A 17,229-nucleotide genomic window follows, 5' to 3' on the forward strand; every position below is an offset into this window, starting at 1 on the left:
TTGGTGATTTAGTCGGTATCAAAGATTTAGAGCCAGAGTCTTCTATCGGCCGGGTATTCTTCTCTTTTATAATTCCTTCTTCTTCATTACTTAAGACGGAACCCTCCCTATTCCGATCTTTCTCGTCGTCTAGAGATAGAAGATGTCCATTATTGACAATTACCTCCCCGGTCTCAAGGTCAATCTCATCACCAACACCAGTGAAATCCTTCCCATACTTTTCAAATATACGTTCAAAGGCTGACTTTAGTCTCGTCGCAGCCTTAGCCCTCCCCTTATCAAGCTGGTAAAGAGGGTCTTGCCTTGCATCAAACTGAGTGGGGCTCATAGAGAGCTCATCTAAATTTGCTTCATCATCGTCATCATTATCATCATAAGGGGCTTGCCCAAGTTTCGTTTTTTTTGAAGGTGGTTCCATGATTCCAATTACCCTGACATGGCTGAATAGCCGGCACGTATCGAAATAGGTTCGACGGCTGCAATTCAATCCGTTTTATATGATCTCTAAAAAGAAGACAAAAGGTGGAATGAAAAGGTTCATAATTCGATATATTCGATATGTGCAACTGCTTTGATGATGAACGCGTCTATGAATGTGGATAAGCGCGTCCGTATCTTATCGTATCTTATCTGACAATGGAATAGTTACATGTAAGGTTCCTGTACGCGCTTAGGTGCAACTGGGTGGATACCTCATAGACCAGTACTTTCCTGAAGTACTTAGCTTGCTTTTCTCTACCTTTCTTGATGACTCAGTACATACTCCACACGTACCTACATAGATGTTTCTCAGCTGCAACCACCCCCTAACACAGCCTAATTACTAGCGCTACAGGTGCCTGAGTGATCAGCTGATGACGTACCAAGCACATGCATAAGTCGACGTCTCAATTCACGGCCACCATTCAAAACCTTCTTCTAACAATACCTCAAAGTCAATAATAGCAGCATGGAATTAATGGCAGATACCCCAAATTCATCATGTATTGCCAAAAGTGCCGCGCTCCGCTTAAGCTAGATGGATCATTAGCAGACCTAAACCCAGCTGCATTTGATCTACTCGTTGGTCTGATAGCCCATCCAAAGAATGGTCGCATGCAACTAACATTTTCCAGCTACGTCCTCCCAGCAGCATCCGAAGCGATCGCCTTCTTCCCGCTTAACTTACCCCAACGATACTGAGAGGAGAGCACTATATGATAGAGTATCTAAGGATGCCGGACCGGCAACCTTTAAAAGAAATAGCAGTGCTTTGCGTGGCGATGGCCAACCTCGCGATAGTTCCGCCATGTCCTTCGTCCTCCTTACAGAGTCTCAAGTAGCACCTCCAAGGCTCACTCCTCCGGTAGAGTCCCAAACTCCGAGGCAGCAACGCCGAACATCGATGTCCAGTGGCCAACGTAATGACGGAAGGAAACCTACGCAACCCCACGAAGCCGAGCGCGTTAATAAACTTTTCGAGATCTTATCCGCGCGTTCAGATATAGACCATCCCGTCTGTGTTGAATGTACGGAGATGTTAGTAGACGGGCTCCAGAAGAAGCTAGAATCCACAGCACGGGAACGAGACGCTTACGCAGCTTTCCTCAAACAAGTCCAGGCCGATGTACCCAGCGAGGAGGACATTGTCGAATCAGAAAAGGCTGTGGAAATAGCGCGCAAGGAAGAGCAAGAGTCATTCAAGCAGCTATTGGCGCTAGAGAAAGAAAAGGCGACACTTGACCTCGAAATTGCAGCTCTCGAGGGGGAGTCGCAGGCACTAGATGCCGAGGAAGAGCAGTTCTGGAGAGAACGCAATGCATTTGCAGTAAAGCTCTCTGAGTTCCAGAACGAAAAAGACAGCATAAATTCCAAGTTCGATTACGACTCGCAGCTCCTTACGAAACTCCAGCGAGCAAACGTCTATAATGATACATTTTCAATACACCATGATGGTCACTTCGCGACAATCAACGGGCTTAGGCTGGGTAGGTTATCAGCAAAGCCCGTAGATTGGCCGGAAATCAATGCCGCTTGGGGCCAAGCATTGCTACTGGTCGTCACCGTTGCTGATAAGCTAGGGTACAAATTTGAGGGATACGAGCCGTTGCCCATGGGCTCAACATCCAAGATTATCCGCTACGATTACCCATCTCCATCTGCCAGTCGACTAGGCGGACACCGAAGCGGGCCTCCACCAGGACCCAAGAAGACCGTACTAGAGCTATTCTCCTCAGGCGACCTTCCCCTGCAGATGCTGTGGAACCGCAAGTTCGACCAAGGAATGGTGGCTTTCTTAGAGCTCGTAAGACAGCTCGGGGTCTTCGTCCATCAGCAGACGAAAGAAAGCAGCAGTCGGGGCGAGTACGCAGCAAACCCGCTAGCGCTCCCTTACAAGATTGAGGGAGACAAGATCGGCGACGACCGGATAGGCCACTTTAGTATTAAGTTGGGCATGAATAACGACGAGAGCTGGACCAAGGCATGCAAGTTTGCTCTTACATGTTGCAAGTTTCTGATCGCACACGCGAGCAACGTGAGTCACATATCAAACGTACGTTGATGTTCTAGCTAGCGCCTGGTTTTTATGATGGGTTAGAGATGGTGTTTGGCGTTGCGGGAAACTGGCAAGACGGTTTACACTGCTGTCATAACTAGGGCATTAATGCTGTTAGAGTCATTATATATTAGATATCCAATGTACTTTTAGGGGGCTATATTTGTATCAGTCTTTATTGCTCATTACTATACTTTTGTGGTTTAACAATTATAGGTGATGTTGCTACGGTATAACAGTCAAGCCTCAGATATAAATAAACTCCAGTATAGCTATATCTATGTAAGCTTTTATCTAAGTCCATCCACATCAATTTCACCAATATTCTTAGATTTTTAGACACAACTTGATATCATAGTGAGTTAATTATAAACTGTGATTACAAGTTAGAATATCGACTCGCTATGCTAATACAGTCTTCAGATAACTCAATCGTTTGACCCTTCTGATATTACTAACTTAACATCTCATGTATGTGTTTGACTTGGTAGACAATGATATCTCATGAGTGCCTAACATACTATGTAATATACTTCAGCTCCACCCATTACTCCATTCGACTTTATCATCCGCCTCGCCTTTAACCAACCTAGGAAAGGAACCCCTCGATCATCCCATGGACTATCACGACAGCGCCGACCACGGTTGCCGCAGCGATTGCGTTGGCATCAGTAATGGGGAAAGGGGGCAACGAATGATCTGAGCAGGCCGGTAGTGATAGTAGTTGTGGTAGTAGATGTTATTGCGGGGATGGTGACAGGATTCTAGATGAGACATCTAGAACAAAGACATGTTTAGTATGTATAGACGTAGAACCTCTTAGATAGTTTAGAGTTCCTTGCGGAACAACTTCGTTGTTTCCGTGCCGTTTGGTTCCACCTGATGGCGGATGATGGTTGTAATGGTGGCGGTGGTGGTGTCTATATGTCTTGTCCCAAGGCGTCTCTTTATTTAATCTTCGGTAGCATGCACTACACCGTCTTATTGGGCCCTCCTCATCACCCCCAAAATGCCACTTTTTTGTCAGTGGTCCCATCGACATCCCAGATGCATTTGTGCCGGGGGATACACCCAGTATATATGGCCACAGGTTCCCATAGTTAGCTTAGAATTGCTTGTGACAGGTAAGCTGTTTCCAGCGTCTCTTTCCCCGCCCCGTGACAGGCCCAGTTGTTGCTAATCATGTTGCTTGAAGTTTCAAGAATCCCCGCGTAGTTTTCATACGGACTTTAGTCTCGCCGACAAGGTGGATGTTATTCTGAATGAAGTGATCGCCTCCTATGTTTTGATCGTTGAGATACTATGGTACATGGGGTCTGCTCCAAAGTTTCTAGACAGAGGATGCTCTAGGAGTGCTGAGCCGAGCGGTATATCGAGGCATTAAGCCCGGCTCCCACTAATCCGGTTGTGTCAAGGGCCTTGTTCGGGACCAAATATTGTCAAAGTACTATTAGATTTTCTTTGGTAGTCTCCTCTCCTGTGAAGGTTGTTTCCCGACTGCCCAGCCAGTTGGTGATATGTAGTCAGGCAAGCACTTAATGAATAGTGGTCGATGACTGCCTAATGCTGTTTACTAGCTAATATGGGATATTGTGCTAGAGTTATTGATTTTGAGGTATTAAAGTTGTATTATCGTCGCGTAATTTTTATTAGATGTTGTAAGAAATATTAGGGGTTCTTCTGTCAATTATGAACATCTTTCGAAATTATGAGGAGGTACGGTTGCCATATGTATTCTACCTTCCGAGACAATTAAATTCAGCTCATTAAGTTTGTATTAAGTTTGCATTAAGTTTGTTGATTGTTTTACCTTAGGTGTACAAGTGCTTAAGTTCCTGCCTTGTCTATTGTATACAAGTGGAAGTTTTAGATCGCTATTGCATTATATCATCTTCATCAACGGTAAGAACCTTCCTTGGTGGTTGAGTCACACTTAATTGTACTATTAATTGCTGCAAGTACATGTTGCTCAACTTACTTCCTGAGGAAGCTACTGCTTTATGTAGGCATCTACCTACCTTAGGTACCTACCTAGGTAGGTATTTTCTGCCAGGCAGGAAAAGTCACCGCCCAGGACACCGGGTATAATTACGCTACCTGTTTGTCGCATCCAATCTGTTTTTCTTCCTCTCTTTCTTTCTTTACAACTCACCTCCTCAATAAACTTCAAATCTATACGTCATAAGTAACATAGTGACGAATGAACTAACTACCCAATACCAATAACCTACCATAATTTCTATTACATACCCTTTCACTTTAAACCCGATCTGGGATACTTCATTACTTATAAACTATTCTTAACATTATGCCAACTACATATGTCTCTCCTACAATTGTAAGTACGTTTTATTAGTCTGCCACGTCCACTTTCAAGAAATGGCCGGCTGACTGACTACCTAAAAGACTTTGTAGTTCTGGCCGCAACACCCATGTAGATTGACATCCCGGAGCAGGTGGAAACTCTCCCAGAAGCTATGGAGGATGTTCAGGTGGATGTCCAGGATACCACCGGCTTCATGTCCGTGGAGCAAATGGAAGACGATCTCGTCGACCATTTCGAAGCTCTAGCCAACACCAACTCCAGCGCCAGGGCTCAGACCAGCGTCAACGACAATACCAACGCTAGTCAGGCAGAAAGCAAAGCACAGGGCGACCAGCCAGGCTACGATACTTACATATAACCCACTATGGACCTGTTAATACAGGGACTTTTGACGATAACAATTCTGAGGTACTGGAAGTTAGCATCGACTTTAGAACTACGTACGTATCTAGCTATCACTCTTCATGCTATCCAATTGCTCACCCTAGTATAGATTCCTTGGTTAAATCTAAAATATCCTACAATATTATCGATGTAGTTTCCTAGGGACTAACTGCACACGAACAAGACCATTTCACCTCATGGTTCAAGCTATTTTTTATGCCGATCTTGAGTACCCCATACATACCGTACGGCAACTCCAAGATGCCAAAGACACACAGCGATACCTACAAAAAGCCTTTATCTAGGGGATTAAAGACTTTTGGGGAGTTTCCTGCTTCGTAATGATATCCCAAAGAAGTCTAAAGCAATACCAGACACAATAGGGCATGGAAAATTTCATCGCCATCACCTTAGCGCTAGAATGGGGGCGCAGTGAGACCCTCTCAGGGGAGAGCTACCTAAAGGTTGCTACTTCCTGATAAATAATTCCTCTCTATTCAATATTAGGAGGGATTCGGAACAAAGAAATGGTCCTGGATATAGAATCTGAAAATGGAGAAGAATCCGAAGAAGATGAAGAATCCACGGATAGCTCGTTATTCGGAGTGGTGGAGAAGATGATGCATTGGAGTCATTTCGAAAGGGAAGCGTGGTATTTATTAGGAATTATCAATGCTAGATTTAAGAAACACGGTCTGCACTAGGAATCGAAGATTGACTTGTGTAGAGCAAAGGATACTTTAATATGCAAGGTAGTTATATTTATAGGTTCCCATAGTTAGATAGCTTGGAGGTCTCTGCGGAATAACGACGCTGTCTTAGTCCTTCTTGCCCTATCTCGTAGTAACGAGAATAAATATACTCATATCAAATATCCCTTCTACGATAGCCAAGACCAGATATGTTCCTAATCAAGCGTTCATCAAATCTATTATCATTGGTTTTTATATAACTACCAAACCAAGAAAAAGGGGGAGGAATCTGGTGCGCTAGTCTCGCTCTAACCCACCGCCTGGCAATATCTTACTAATAGCTTTCTTAGCTCACCTTATCCCACTGGTTTTAAAAAAGTTGTAACTGATTATCGCCAACTCTTTACTGCTAGAATCTTGAATACCTAGGTAGACTTAAGTGAAGAGGTATTTGAATATAATTAAAAACTCAGCGCTTTAAAATTATCTAAACCTATGATATAATAGTTAGGGCTGACCGGTCATACAGACCTGCACTTAACCAATCAGTTACCTTTTTCTTCCCCAGAAAGTAAAAAGTAAAAAAAGTAAGCCCTATAGTGCATAACATGCAACCCACAACACTAAGTGGGCGTCCATGGCAAAAACTAAACGCCTCAGGCGGGGGTCGAACCCGCAACCTTGGGATACCTCTATAACAACTAGTCCGGAGAGTCCGGTCTTTTTTGGTTTTTTTGTTTGTTTTTTAAAAGTCCCACGCTCTAGCCAATTGAGCTACCAAGGCGGTAAATATGAGGTTCCGAAGTTTCGGAGTTTGGGTAGCCATGGGAATTTCATCGCTGTGAAGAGGCTTCATATACCTAAGGTATGTACGTATGTATGTACGTAGTGGTTTGGGGTTTTTGGACAACGTCATGATTTTTGATGGATTGAGAGGTGAAAAAGTTACCTTAATGGGATAGAGAAATGGACATTTTATGTAGTGGATGATTGAAAATACTGATGTTGTTGTCGCATAGGTAATAATATTATTCATACTAGGTTGTCCGCTAGCTACATTGCATAAGGAATTCATAATATATTACCCTACCTAGGAGGTAGGTATACGTTCAGACATTACCTAGTATAACTAACTAACTCTTCCTCTAACACCAAATACCTCAATCTCAAAGTACTCCCTCCGAACCCTAATCCAACCCAACCCAACCCAACCCAATCCGATCTAACCATTCCCATAACACGCCTTACACCCATTAACCCAAGCCAGTATCATAACAATCCAACCACCGCATCAAAGTCTCTTAGCCCCCCTCCTCGCCATCATATCATACCGATCCGGGAACAATATACTATTCGCTAGCCTCAACAACTCCGCCTCAGCTCTATCCACACATCCTGCCTTCTCGTCCCACGGCAACAGGCCCATGGACCTGAGACCCTCCTCTCCGCCCGCGTCGTTGACGTCCTGGACCCCGGGTCGGCCCAAGTACTCGCGCTCGCCGCGACGTCCGCCGCTCTCGAAGTCGGGCGCCGGGTCGCCGAGGAGAAACGCCTTGCGCTGCCGAGCTAGATACAGTGCGTTGGTCTGCGTCAATGGACACGCAGGGACGTACAGCACGCTGGAGTCTGATACTCCGGCGTGGACAGCGTCGGGCGCATGTACAGCGTCCGGATGCCACAGCACGTAGTCGCCGGGCTCGACGTGTGGAATCGACACCATCGTCTTATTCAGTCTAAGATGCGGGTGTAGAGCATCGCTTAGCTCCTGAATCCCGCTCCCTGGCACGGCACCCTGAATAACGCTGTTCTGCGCCACGTGCAGCTTCCAGTTATCCTCGTGGAGGAAGTTTGGACCTGACTTTAGGCGTGGAGAGAAGAAGGGGCGGAGGAGAAGATATGCGGTTGTGAGTTGGAGCATGGGGCAGGCGAGTAGGGAGCCGCCGCCGGGTGGGATCGAGGATAGCGAAAGCCAGCCTTGGAACATTCGAAACATGCTACACGAACCGGCGCCGTTGTAGAGGTCCGAAGTTACACGAAGACGGGCGCCGCTATCCCATGGGTCGTATTCTTCCCATCGCCCTTGGAAGATTTTGGCGTAGGCGCCTGCACGTCCGTAGCCGTCCGACTCCCACCTTTCTACGCTCCCGTTATCTATGTGCGGACCAGATGCGAGGAAAGTATCGCCGGGTTTCCGCATTCTAATGCGGTCTGCATAGGCTACTGCGTGATTGCTACTCACGAGGGCCTCCTCATTATTCGAATGCCACACTCTCATAATAAATCTCTGTACTTCGAGTAGTCGTGAGTCGGCACGAGCTCGAACTTGCCCCGGACTCCAAAACAACTCGTATAGTTGCGGATCATGACGCGGGATGCCTTTGATAGGCGGGTTGTGTCTTTGGTACTCCTGCGTCTCCTCCTTCCATGATACGGCTACATTCGACGGGACAACCCTTCGTATGATAGCAACGCCTCTCTCCTTTAGTGCGTCCCGGAAAATACCCACCTTAGCTAGATCATATATATCTAGGTAGTCAATTGATGGTATTATATCGGACTTAGCGGCTGCGATGCGTTCTGCCTCTTTCCTCAACCGACCAAGAAGACGATAGAATGAATCGGCAACTGCTTTCTCGTTGCCAGCAATCAATTTCCGCTTGATATTGGCGAATCTTTCGGGAAGCGGAATAGGATCCAAGTCTGGTAGAGATAAGTCGACTGCCATGGCTACCTACTTCTATCGCGTAAGGTCCGATTTAATTCTTCAATTTCGTAGCAAAGATATATCAAAGGAATTGCTCTTATCCCATAAATTTAAAGCAGAACTCCTTGTTACCTGACCAAAATAAATGTATGAGCAGAAACTCATATGGGAGAGCCATCCTCTTAGTAGATATGAGAAGGACAGCGACGACACACTCGTGGGGGTGCATAATCTCCCGTGGGGGGCACGAGTACTAGCCATCTGTAGTCGGACGGCGAAGTAAAAGAGAGGTTTTGTTTGGGTCGTTTGGATATGGAGCGGCTATACTAGGCATTCCTAGGCATTCCTAGGCATTCCTAGGCACTCTTAGGCACTCCTAGGCATTGAGAAGCGAAGACCCACGGGTGCGGTCTAGAAGGGATCAAGGAAACGCAATCAGACGTTGTCACGTTGTCTAACGTTGAACTGCATCTGATATCCTAGGTGCGTTAATCTTCGGCAACAGACTCCGAAATAGAGATCTCTTGGCTTGGTACCCAGACCCTGGCACCAATTTACTAGAGCCGATACGGGTCTAGGGCGTCTTGGCTATTGGTTAGCCCAATGCGGCTCCTGAACGACGCTCCCACGGGCCGTTGGACCGATCATACGCTGAGTAGGCTGGACATGTCAACCAGTGTCAACAAGACAGAAAAGCCTCAAGCATCTCGGATATGTTAGACAGCCTCCCGGGCACACCGACGTCGTATCATCTTTATTTTCCGAAGATTATACGGGAGCTTATGCAATCATGTAAATTGATCATGTAAATTGAGATGCAGTTCCCGGTGTCCCTAGATTATATTGGTGTGGCGGTTTTACCTCGTTTTGATCGGCGAACCTGTATTTGAAGATCCGTGGCGTCGTTGGAGATATTACTCTTCCTCTTCGCCGGTTTCCTTGATGAATCCACCTGCGTAGGTTTGACGTCTGACGGGGAAGCAGTCTTTGCATCCCCGGACGTCGCATCTGATGCTCCCTCATTTATTAATACGTAAGCCACTTTCTCAACATCAACAGCATCAACCCTTAGCCGTTTGGTTAGCATCTGAGCTGCAGTACTTAACTCCTGATACTCTTTAGCGTTATACTTGATGGGAGACTTTTGTCCATTACGACATAGCCAATAGAATACTTCGTCCGAGAAGAAGATGACACCATGAGAATCATGCACCGAGAGCAAAAGGGATGCTGTAGCAGGGCCAATCCCTTTCAGATTAGTGATGGTGCGTACTGCTTTAGACGTATCCAAGCTGGTTCGATATTCTTCTACTGCTTCCCGGATAATGCGCTCTACAAGTGCATCGTCATTTGAGGAAACGAGTTTCATGAGTGTCGGGCGGAATTTGCCATGGCGCCTGAACTAATAAGTTAGAGCCAGGGCGGCCCGAGAATAAGACGTGCCGGATGGCGGTATGGATTCAAACAAACCAGACTAGACTTACAGCTTCCAATCAACCAATGTTTTAACATCGTTAAGCGTCATTGTACGCTTTGACTCCTCTGAGCCATACGTGGTGACGGCATCGCGGTATCTGAATTGATCCAGCTCCAACAGAGTCTTTTGACCGGGCTTGGCTATTTGTAGTGATTAGCCCCGCGAATATTGGCATTAGGTATATGACTGTTTAGAACACGTACTCCCTTTAGCTAACGATATCGACTCAATTAAAGACTCATATCTGCCTAATAGTTGTTGGAATTGCTCAAGCGAGATGTTGTTTGGGAGTAGACTCTGGTCCAACATTTTGACACTAGTTACTATTCTATTCTTTTGTCGTATGTTTTAGTTAAAGATAGTTAATCTGATTTATGAGCAATCATTTATTTGAAACAAGACGACTTTATGTGCTGATATATTCAAAATTATGAAGCTGAATTATGTACCAAACACAGTCAGGTAATAGTAATGATATACCAATATGTAAATAGTATATGTAAATAGTAAGTGTCAAAACTAATATGTCCTACATAGTAAATCATATACGGATGTGTTAGGTAATACCTCCTAACTTTTCAGATAAAAAAGAGTAAGTGGCCCGTGTGTTTGCCCGAAACGTTCTAGAAGTAAGAATGGCCCCCAAAATAGATTTAGATTCAACTTAGCGCCGAAGATCCCTGCTCTTCTCTTGCATCGGCTTTTAAGTCTGTTAGTGTAGAAAAAAGTAAAATCTATTTCCTTCCAAATCCATCCTGAATCCCCGAATTTTCCCATCTTTCGCAACACCTAACCGCTATCCCGATCTCCATACCTCAGTCGCTAGTTAAAGAGGGTCTTTGCATTACCTTCAAGTCTACCTTCCTTTTTTTCTTCTATTAGCATAATGGGTAACGTAAGTTGTCTTATCCCGCTTTCCCAACGCTCCTATTCGGAGAAGAGAGGAGGAGGAGGAGGAACAGCCTGAAAACCGGCCAACTCCGAAAATAGAGGACAACAACGTACTAATTCTCGCAACTAGGGAGCCAAGGCTGCGCAGAAGCGCGAGCGCAATGCGAAGGACAGCAAGGTCGCCAAGTCGCAGTTGAAGTCGGTAAGTCTTGATATGACGATCTTATTTATAACGAAGATCATCTCCACTGACTTACATGGGATCTATTAGAATGTCAAGGCTATGGATATCCAGTGCCAGATCTGCAAATCGACCTTCTTGAAGACTACCCGTGCGCCTCAGTACGTAATCCTGTTCAATATTTACCTAGCAGTGCCCAGTTAGAATTCACCAACTAACCGTACTCTCCTAATAGGCTCAACGAGCACGCTGTCAATAAGCACAACAAGTCCATCGCCGATTGTTTCCCCGGCCACGACGCTCCTCCAGCTAAATAGACAAAACGATGGTCTGTATCCGTACGGAACGATCAAACAGGTGAACAATGGGCATAGCGATTGGCGCACTTGGTGTTTAGCAGAGAGGTCTTATATGGGTGTGTTGCTATGAGGTCACGACGCGACTTTGATTAATGAGATTGCACTGAGTTAACTGAGATTTTTCTCACATCTTGATGATTCGCTTTTTGTATATGGTAGTGCACACGTTATTAGTGTGCTTCCACTGCTTGCGCCTGGGTGTTGATATCTACAACCCCTCCGCTCGCAGGGGTGTTGGCATTGTTCGACGTTCCTTGCGCCTCTTGCTTCTGAGCCGCCTCTTTGGCCTGCTGCTCTCGTATGTCTTTCAAGATGTCCGGATACCATCTCTCCCCCACATCTGGGTGACTCTTGACTCTATTTCTTAGTGTTGCCTCGCCCAGCGTCGATGCTACACCGCCCTTCCTAAAGGTAAACTCGACATCATCAAGCCTACCCCCATTCGCTTCCAGTACTTTCTGCCGCCGCTGCTTGATCCCCTCTGGCACTTGCCCGACGCCGACCTCGTCCAGCTCCTCGAACGTCGTAGAGGCTCGGACGCCCTGGAAGAATGGGATCGAGAATCTCGCACCCTTACCCGCCTCAGGTGACAGGACCCTATGGGTTGTCGACGCGCAAACTCCTTGTGTCAGGGCCTCTAAGCCTTGTCCGATAGCCACTACTAATGTGCCGTCGATCGGTGGGCAGTCGATCCATTTACCTTGCATATTTTGGACCTGCAATCCCCTATGGTTGCTTGCTTGCAATAGATAACTTGTCAACATACTATCCTTATGCGGACCAACTCCTTGGCCTTCAACACCATCACCCAGCCCTAATTCGGATACATCGGGATATTTAACGATCTTCAACTTGTGCTGCTGATCCGGATCGAAATACCGGTTAAACGCATCGGAAGGTAGCTCGATGGCCTCTGCGATCAGGGATGTGAATTCTATCGAGATAGTGCCCATGCGTCTTATGTAGTCAGTGTAGACTGCGCGGAAGTTGGGCAATACCTCTTGCGAGGGCCATTGATTAGGCGCGAGTAAATTCTCATATAGCGGCGCGTCGGACTTCGGGATAGGATGTTCTGTAGACAGGTCGATCTGTTCCCTATGGTCTATCTTGCCGGCTGTAATCTCGGCCGAGAGCTGCGAGTAGCCCAGGAATGACGGCGCGTTCTTCATCTCGATCTTAAGCCTTCAAAGCAGGATTTACATGAGCTTATAGAATCACTTATACCCCTTGCATATTCTCGTTATTAATATGATATATTTGGACTTACTTTTCTTCCTTTGGTATGTCGAAAAACGCCTTTCCTTCCGATATGACTTGTTGCCAGAGCTCGTTCGGAATACCGACGTTTTTAAGATATAGAAAACCAACCTCCATTAAGGCATGTCGTAGGTCGGCTAGAAACTGCGGTTTTGTCTGCGCATCCCTAGAGAGGGCTAGATCTAAGATGGGGATGGAAGTGAATGACATTTTGGATACTTCTAATAACTAATTAGTGGTATTAGTTAGACTGCCGGATCTAGGTATGAGAGTAATTTAGGAGGGATCTAAAAGTATCAATGTCTAAGTTGAATATACATATATTATATAGGTAGGTACCTTATTACATTCATTAGGTAGTCTAGAGTTGTCGTGAATCTCATGATGTAGCCCCACTTCCTTTATGGCGTCATTCCGCTTATCGGAATTAATTATTTGAATAGAGATAAAAATTGAAACTTTATCTAATATTGGAGATACCTAACCTCCTATAGCAATGCATTATGTAAGCGTCAGTTATACTAATAATAGAGTTAACTCTATACGAATCGAACCTTGAATATTTCCCAATACAATATCATTTTCTTTACATTAAGAAGATATCAATACTATTTCCTCCACCATATTCTATTTTTAATCCAGATAAAGTTTCGAAACATTCCCTTTTCGAGTTACTTGTTTTAAGCCCCTATTCGTCTCTCGCATACTACCAGTTCGCATAGTAAGATTATATATCAGTCATAGGACTAGAAACGACGCCCTCTGACTATCAACCAACTCAAACAACAATTACGTGTTTGCTCTCTAGTAAAGTTCAATAGCCACAACTAGCAGAATCCTATACCAAGCCATCCTCCACATCTAGTATTTCGCTAGACAAAAGATGAGCTTATAAGTCTAAAGAACAAGTAGGTATTTTAACAAACGATCAATGGCCGTGTTGGAACGGCCTAGCGAAGCATTCATAACTCCGCCACACCTATGAACTACTCTACCGCATCATTATACAATATCCTTATGAAAAATCGCTAGGCCCTGGGGTTCGATTCCCTAGATGGCCACTTCACACTTTTTTTTTTCACGAGAACCCCAACCATTACGCAAGCGTTTAATATATTTTTGAAAACATTCCACATTGGAGGTCAAGTGGTTCTCAGGAGCTAAATCAAATTTAGAAGTAGCTTTCTTTGAAAATTTTTACTTAAGGAGTGTAAGGATATTTTCATGAATAGGTATAACTAGCTACATCTAATGATGCGCTAAAAACATATAAGGAGACTTTTCTTCTATGACATCGTTTCTATTTATGCTGCCTCCTTTGCCAATGGTAGAGGCAGTTGGTATAAAATTGGAGGCAAACGGTGCTGGTTCTGTTCGTGCTTGATCCATACGAAAAATCAAAATTTTAATTTAATTCCGCATTATAGACCATGACTTACAATTGTCTAACTAACACAGATTACTCTTACATCAAAACTATAGTTAATAGTAGACAAATATGGGGTTCCCTATCCTCACGATATCAGCGTATGGATGACATGAATCGATATACTAGATATTAGTAAGTATTCGACGACGACTTCTCCAGATCAGAATCCAGGGACAAGATTTAGATAGCAGATAGAAACGTCATTACTAAGCATACCATGTTAGAGCTATTATTATCAAGGTTATTAACAGAACCATTAAGTTCAATATGCGGGCTCTCGAAGATATTGAAATAGCAAATAACCAAATGGGGAAATCATGTAGATATCAGATAAAAACTAGTCATCTCTAGAACTTCGATCGAGTAATACATAGGTACCTACCAAGGATAGAAGAGAGGCTCTTGGATTCTCTTCCAATAAGAACTCTCAAATTAAAAACCAATAGCCGATATGCCCCTCAATAGATCTCCTAACCCCTGGGCAATATGTATATCAGTATTTGCAAATCGTACCATATGGGCTGATGTGTACGAATTCGGTAACCGTGTAAAATATCCGAAAATAAACGTACACAGTGTAACTGGATATTCATAAATCTTATCATAGAATCACCTTTGCCGGATGCGAACTTATAAATTGTCGTATTAGTCTCTTCAACTCGCGAGCGCGTTTAGTAGTAGAGCTCGCCATATTCCTATTCTTTACAATGTCGGAAGTCTTCGACGTGGTGATCGTTGGCGGGGGAACAGCCGGACTCGTGCTCGCTACTAGGCTCTCCGAGGACCCTAACTTGCAGATATTAGTCCTCGAGGCCGGCGAGGACTTAACCGAGGATCCTAGAGTCAGCACCCCCTTTTTGGGAAGTTCCCTCACCCGTAGCTCCGCCGACTGGCAATTTAGAACTGTCCCCCAGGTATGTTTTATGAATTAAATACCTGTATATAATAAGAACATCGGCTCATTAGCAACTGCAGACAGGACTGGGAAATCGAGAGACGGTTGTTCCTCGTGGACGATTGTTAGGGGGTTGCAGTGCACTTAATAACTTTCTCTTCGCTGCACCATCTGAATACAACGTTAACGCCTGGGCTGACCTGGGTAATTCCGGCTGGGACTGGGCGTCCTTCTCTGGTTCTTTACGGAAAGCATATACCCTGACGAAGACTTCTAAGGAAACAGAGGGCAATGGTCCCCTCGAAATTAGTTTTCCTGAAGATACCGAGTGGCTAAGGGTATGGAAAGCTACACTAGCCAATCTTGGATATCCTACGTCTCTAGATTCGCTTTCTGGGGAATTCTATGGCGCCTATTTGTCTGCCATTAGCGTCGATCATGCCACCAAGCAGAGAAGCTATTCTGGCAATGCATACCTTCAGCAAGCACGGTCGCGGCCTAATCTAGCTGTTTATACCGAGACGCATGTCGAGAAGGTCCTTTTTGATGGATCGAACCCTACCAAGGCGACCGGTGTCCAGTATAGTCAAGGCGGATTAACCAAGATAGCAACAGCTCGGAAAGAGATCATACTCAGTGCCGGCGCAATCAACTCCCCCAAAATACTCGAACTATCCGGTATTGGAGACGCAGAGCTCTTGAAGTCACTCGGAATCAACGTGGTAGTCGATAACAAACATGTTGGCGAAAACCTTCAAAACCATCCTACAGTTGGCATGTGCTTCGAAGTCGTGGACCAGAAAGGCTTCGAGACGATGGACGGTATCCTACGGGGCGAAGCACCTGCTTTCGCCGCCGTTCAAGCAGATTACGAGAACCAGGTCGGATTTGGGACAAGAGGTAACCTCGAAGTCGCGGCACAACTACCCGTGCCCGGGATCGAAACGCCTGAAGGGAAACGGGAGATGGAGGAACTACTACTACGTAATAAGGGGCTTCGAAACGACTCAGAAAAGACGACAGAAGCTTTTGCAAAAGCGCACGAAAACTTCGTCAGCTCGGTTCTCACCTCGCCTACCAAGCCTTCAGCTACATACCTCACAATCCCCGGCTTCGCAACCTACGCCGCCGACGGCACAATAGCCGGCCCACCCCCCGGCAGCGAGAAATACTACTCCGCCACGATAACCCTCGCGCACCCTCTCTCCCGGGGCTCAGTACACATAACATCCGCCTCCTCCGCCGCCATCGACCCCAAGTCCCTCACGCACCCCCTCGACGTCGAGATCCTCGCGCGCCACCTGCACTTCCTACAAGCCACCATCACAACCACCGCCCCATTCGCCAACCAGCTCGTCGCCAACGGGAAGCGCAACCCGGGCGCCCCCGTTCCCTCTCTACCACCATCTTCTTCACCCCCATCTTCATCCCCATCGTCCCCCCACGACCACGATCTCGAGGCCTCTCGACGCTACGTGCGCTCGTGTGCGACAAGCTCGCACGACTTCTCAGGGACGTGCGCTCAGATGGCGCTCGCGCTCGGCGGCGTCGTAGACGACCGACTACGAGTCTACGGGTGCGCGGGCCTGCGCGTCTGCGACGCCGCCGTCTTCCCCATCGGCGTCGGCGCTTGCTCCGCGGCCAGCGTCTACGCGCTTGCCGAGCATGCGGCGGAGATGATTAGATCGGACTTGGGGGTCTGAAGATTAGGTACATACCTAGGTACATACCTACATACCTAGGTAGGTATTAAGGGGAAGGGGGGAAGGGGGGGAAGGGGAGGTAAAAGCTGCTAATGTTATTGTTTTGGAAAGGCTGCCTTGGCTTGGAGTTTCTCGACGGGAGCTTCTGTAAAAAAAAAAATTAAGTCGTGGTATTGGGATTTGACTAGGTTTAACTGTTTCGATTTACTGATAATTTAATACCTATAATGTATTTGCCCTGCTTGAATAGAGCTGAGCTTGTCATCTAAATCTACCCGTCTTGCTCCTTTAAACTTAGGTACTTTAGCGTGGTTGTAGACAAGTAATCAAGCATCGAGTTCCTTAGGGGGTTTGCTTATACCCCGAGATGCTTGATGTTGTCGAGATGGTTCTTT

General features: G+C 45.9%; 6 protein-coding genes across 6 annotated transcripts; 3 read left to right on the top strand and 3 right to left on the bottom strand.

Annotated features, from left to right (window-relative positions):
* Positions 1-981: 981 nt before the first annotated feature.
* GL218_06322 (Vacuolar protein sorting-associated protein atg6) lies at positions 982-2,542 on the top strand (the record flags this gene model as incomplete). Its single annotated transcript, XM_033583029.1, has 2 exons — positions 982-1,066; positions 1,116-2,542. 2 exons carry the CDS (start codon positions 982-984, stop codon positions 2,540-2,542), a joined length of 1,512 nt encoding a protein of 503 aa, XP_033433776.1.
* Positions 2,543-7,229: 4,687 nt separating this feature from the next.
* Positions 7,230-8,663, bottom strand: GL218_06323 (uncharacterized protein; the record flags this gene model as incomplete). The annotated part of the gene is made up of 1 exon (XM_033583030.1): positions 7,230-8,663. One exon carries the CDS (start codon positions 8,661-8,663, stop codon positions 7,230-7,232), a length of 1,434 nt encoding a protein of 477 aa, XP_033433775.1.
* An 817-nt stretch (positions 8,664-9,480) lies between these two features.
* GL218_06324 (uncharacterized protein) lies at positions 9,481-10,428 on the bottom strand (the record flags this gene model as incomplete). The annotated part of the gene is made up of 3 exons (XM_033583031.1): positions 9,481-10,039; positions 10,127-10,259; positions 10,323-10,428. 3 exons carry the CDS (start codon positions 10,426-10,428, stop codon positions 9,481-9,483), a joined length of 798 nt encoding a protein of 265 aa, XP_033433774.1.
* Positions 10,429-11,005: 577 nt separating this feature from the next.
* Positions 11,006-11,508, top strand: GL218_06325 (uncharacterized protein; the record flags this gene model as incomplete). The annotated part of the gene is made up of 4 exons (XM_033583032.1): positions 11,006-11,014; positions 11,141-11,212; positions 11,282-11,352; positions 11,427-11,508. The coding sequence occupies 4 exons, from the start codon at positions 11,006-11,008 to the stop codon at positions 11,506-11,508; spliced, it is 234 nt and encodes a 77-aa protein (XP_033433773.1).
* A 212-nt stretch (positions 11,509-11,720) lies between these two features.
* GL218_06326 (uncharacterized protein) lies at positions 11,721-13,017 on the bottom strand (the record flags this gene model as incomplete). The annotated part of the gene is made up of 2 exons (XM_033583033.1): positions 11,721-12,732; positions 12,818-13,017. The coding sequence occupies 2 exons, from the start codon at positions 13,015-13,017 to the stop codon at positions 11,721-11,723; spliced, it is 1,212 nt and encodes a 403-aa protein (XP_033433772.1).
* A 1,926-nt stretch (positions 13,018-14,943) lies between these two features.
* On the top strand, positions 14,944-16,834 carry GL218_06327 (Versicolorin B synthase; the record flags this gene model as incomplete). The annotated part of the gene is made up of 2 exons (XM_033583034.1): positions 14,944-15,150; positions 15,212-16,834. The coding sequence occupies 2 exons, from the start codon at positions 14,944-14,946 to the stop codon at positions 16,832-16,834; spliced, it is 1,830 nt and encodes a 609-aa protein (XP_033433771.1).
* Between the last annotated feature and the right edge of the window lie 395 nt (positions 16,835-17,229).

This window comes from Daldinia childiae (assembly GCF_008694065.1).
Source record: "Daldinia childiae strain JS-1345 chromosome Unknown Scaffold6, whole genome shotgun sequence".
Taxonomy (NCBI): domain Eukaryota; kingdom Fungi; phylum Ascomycota; class Sordariomycetes; order Xylariales; family Hypoxylaceae; genus Daldinia; species Daldinia childiae.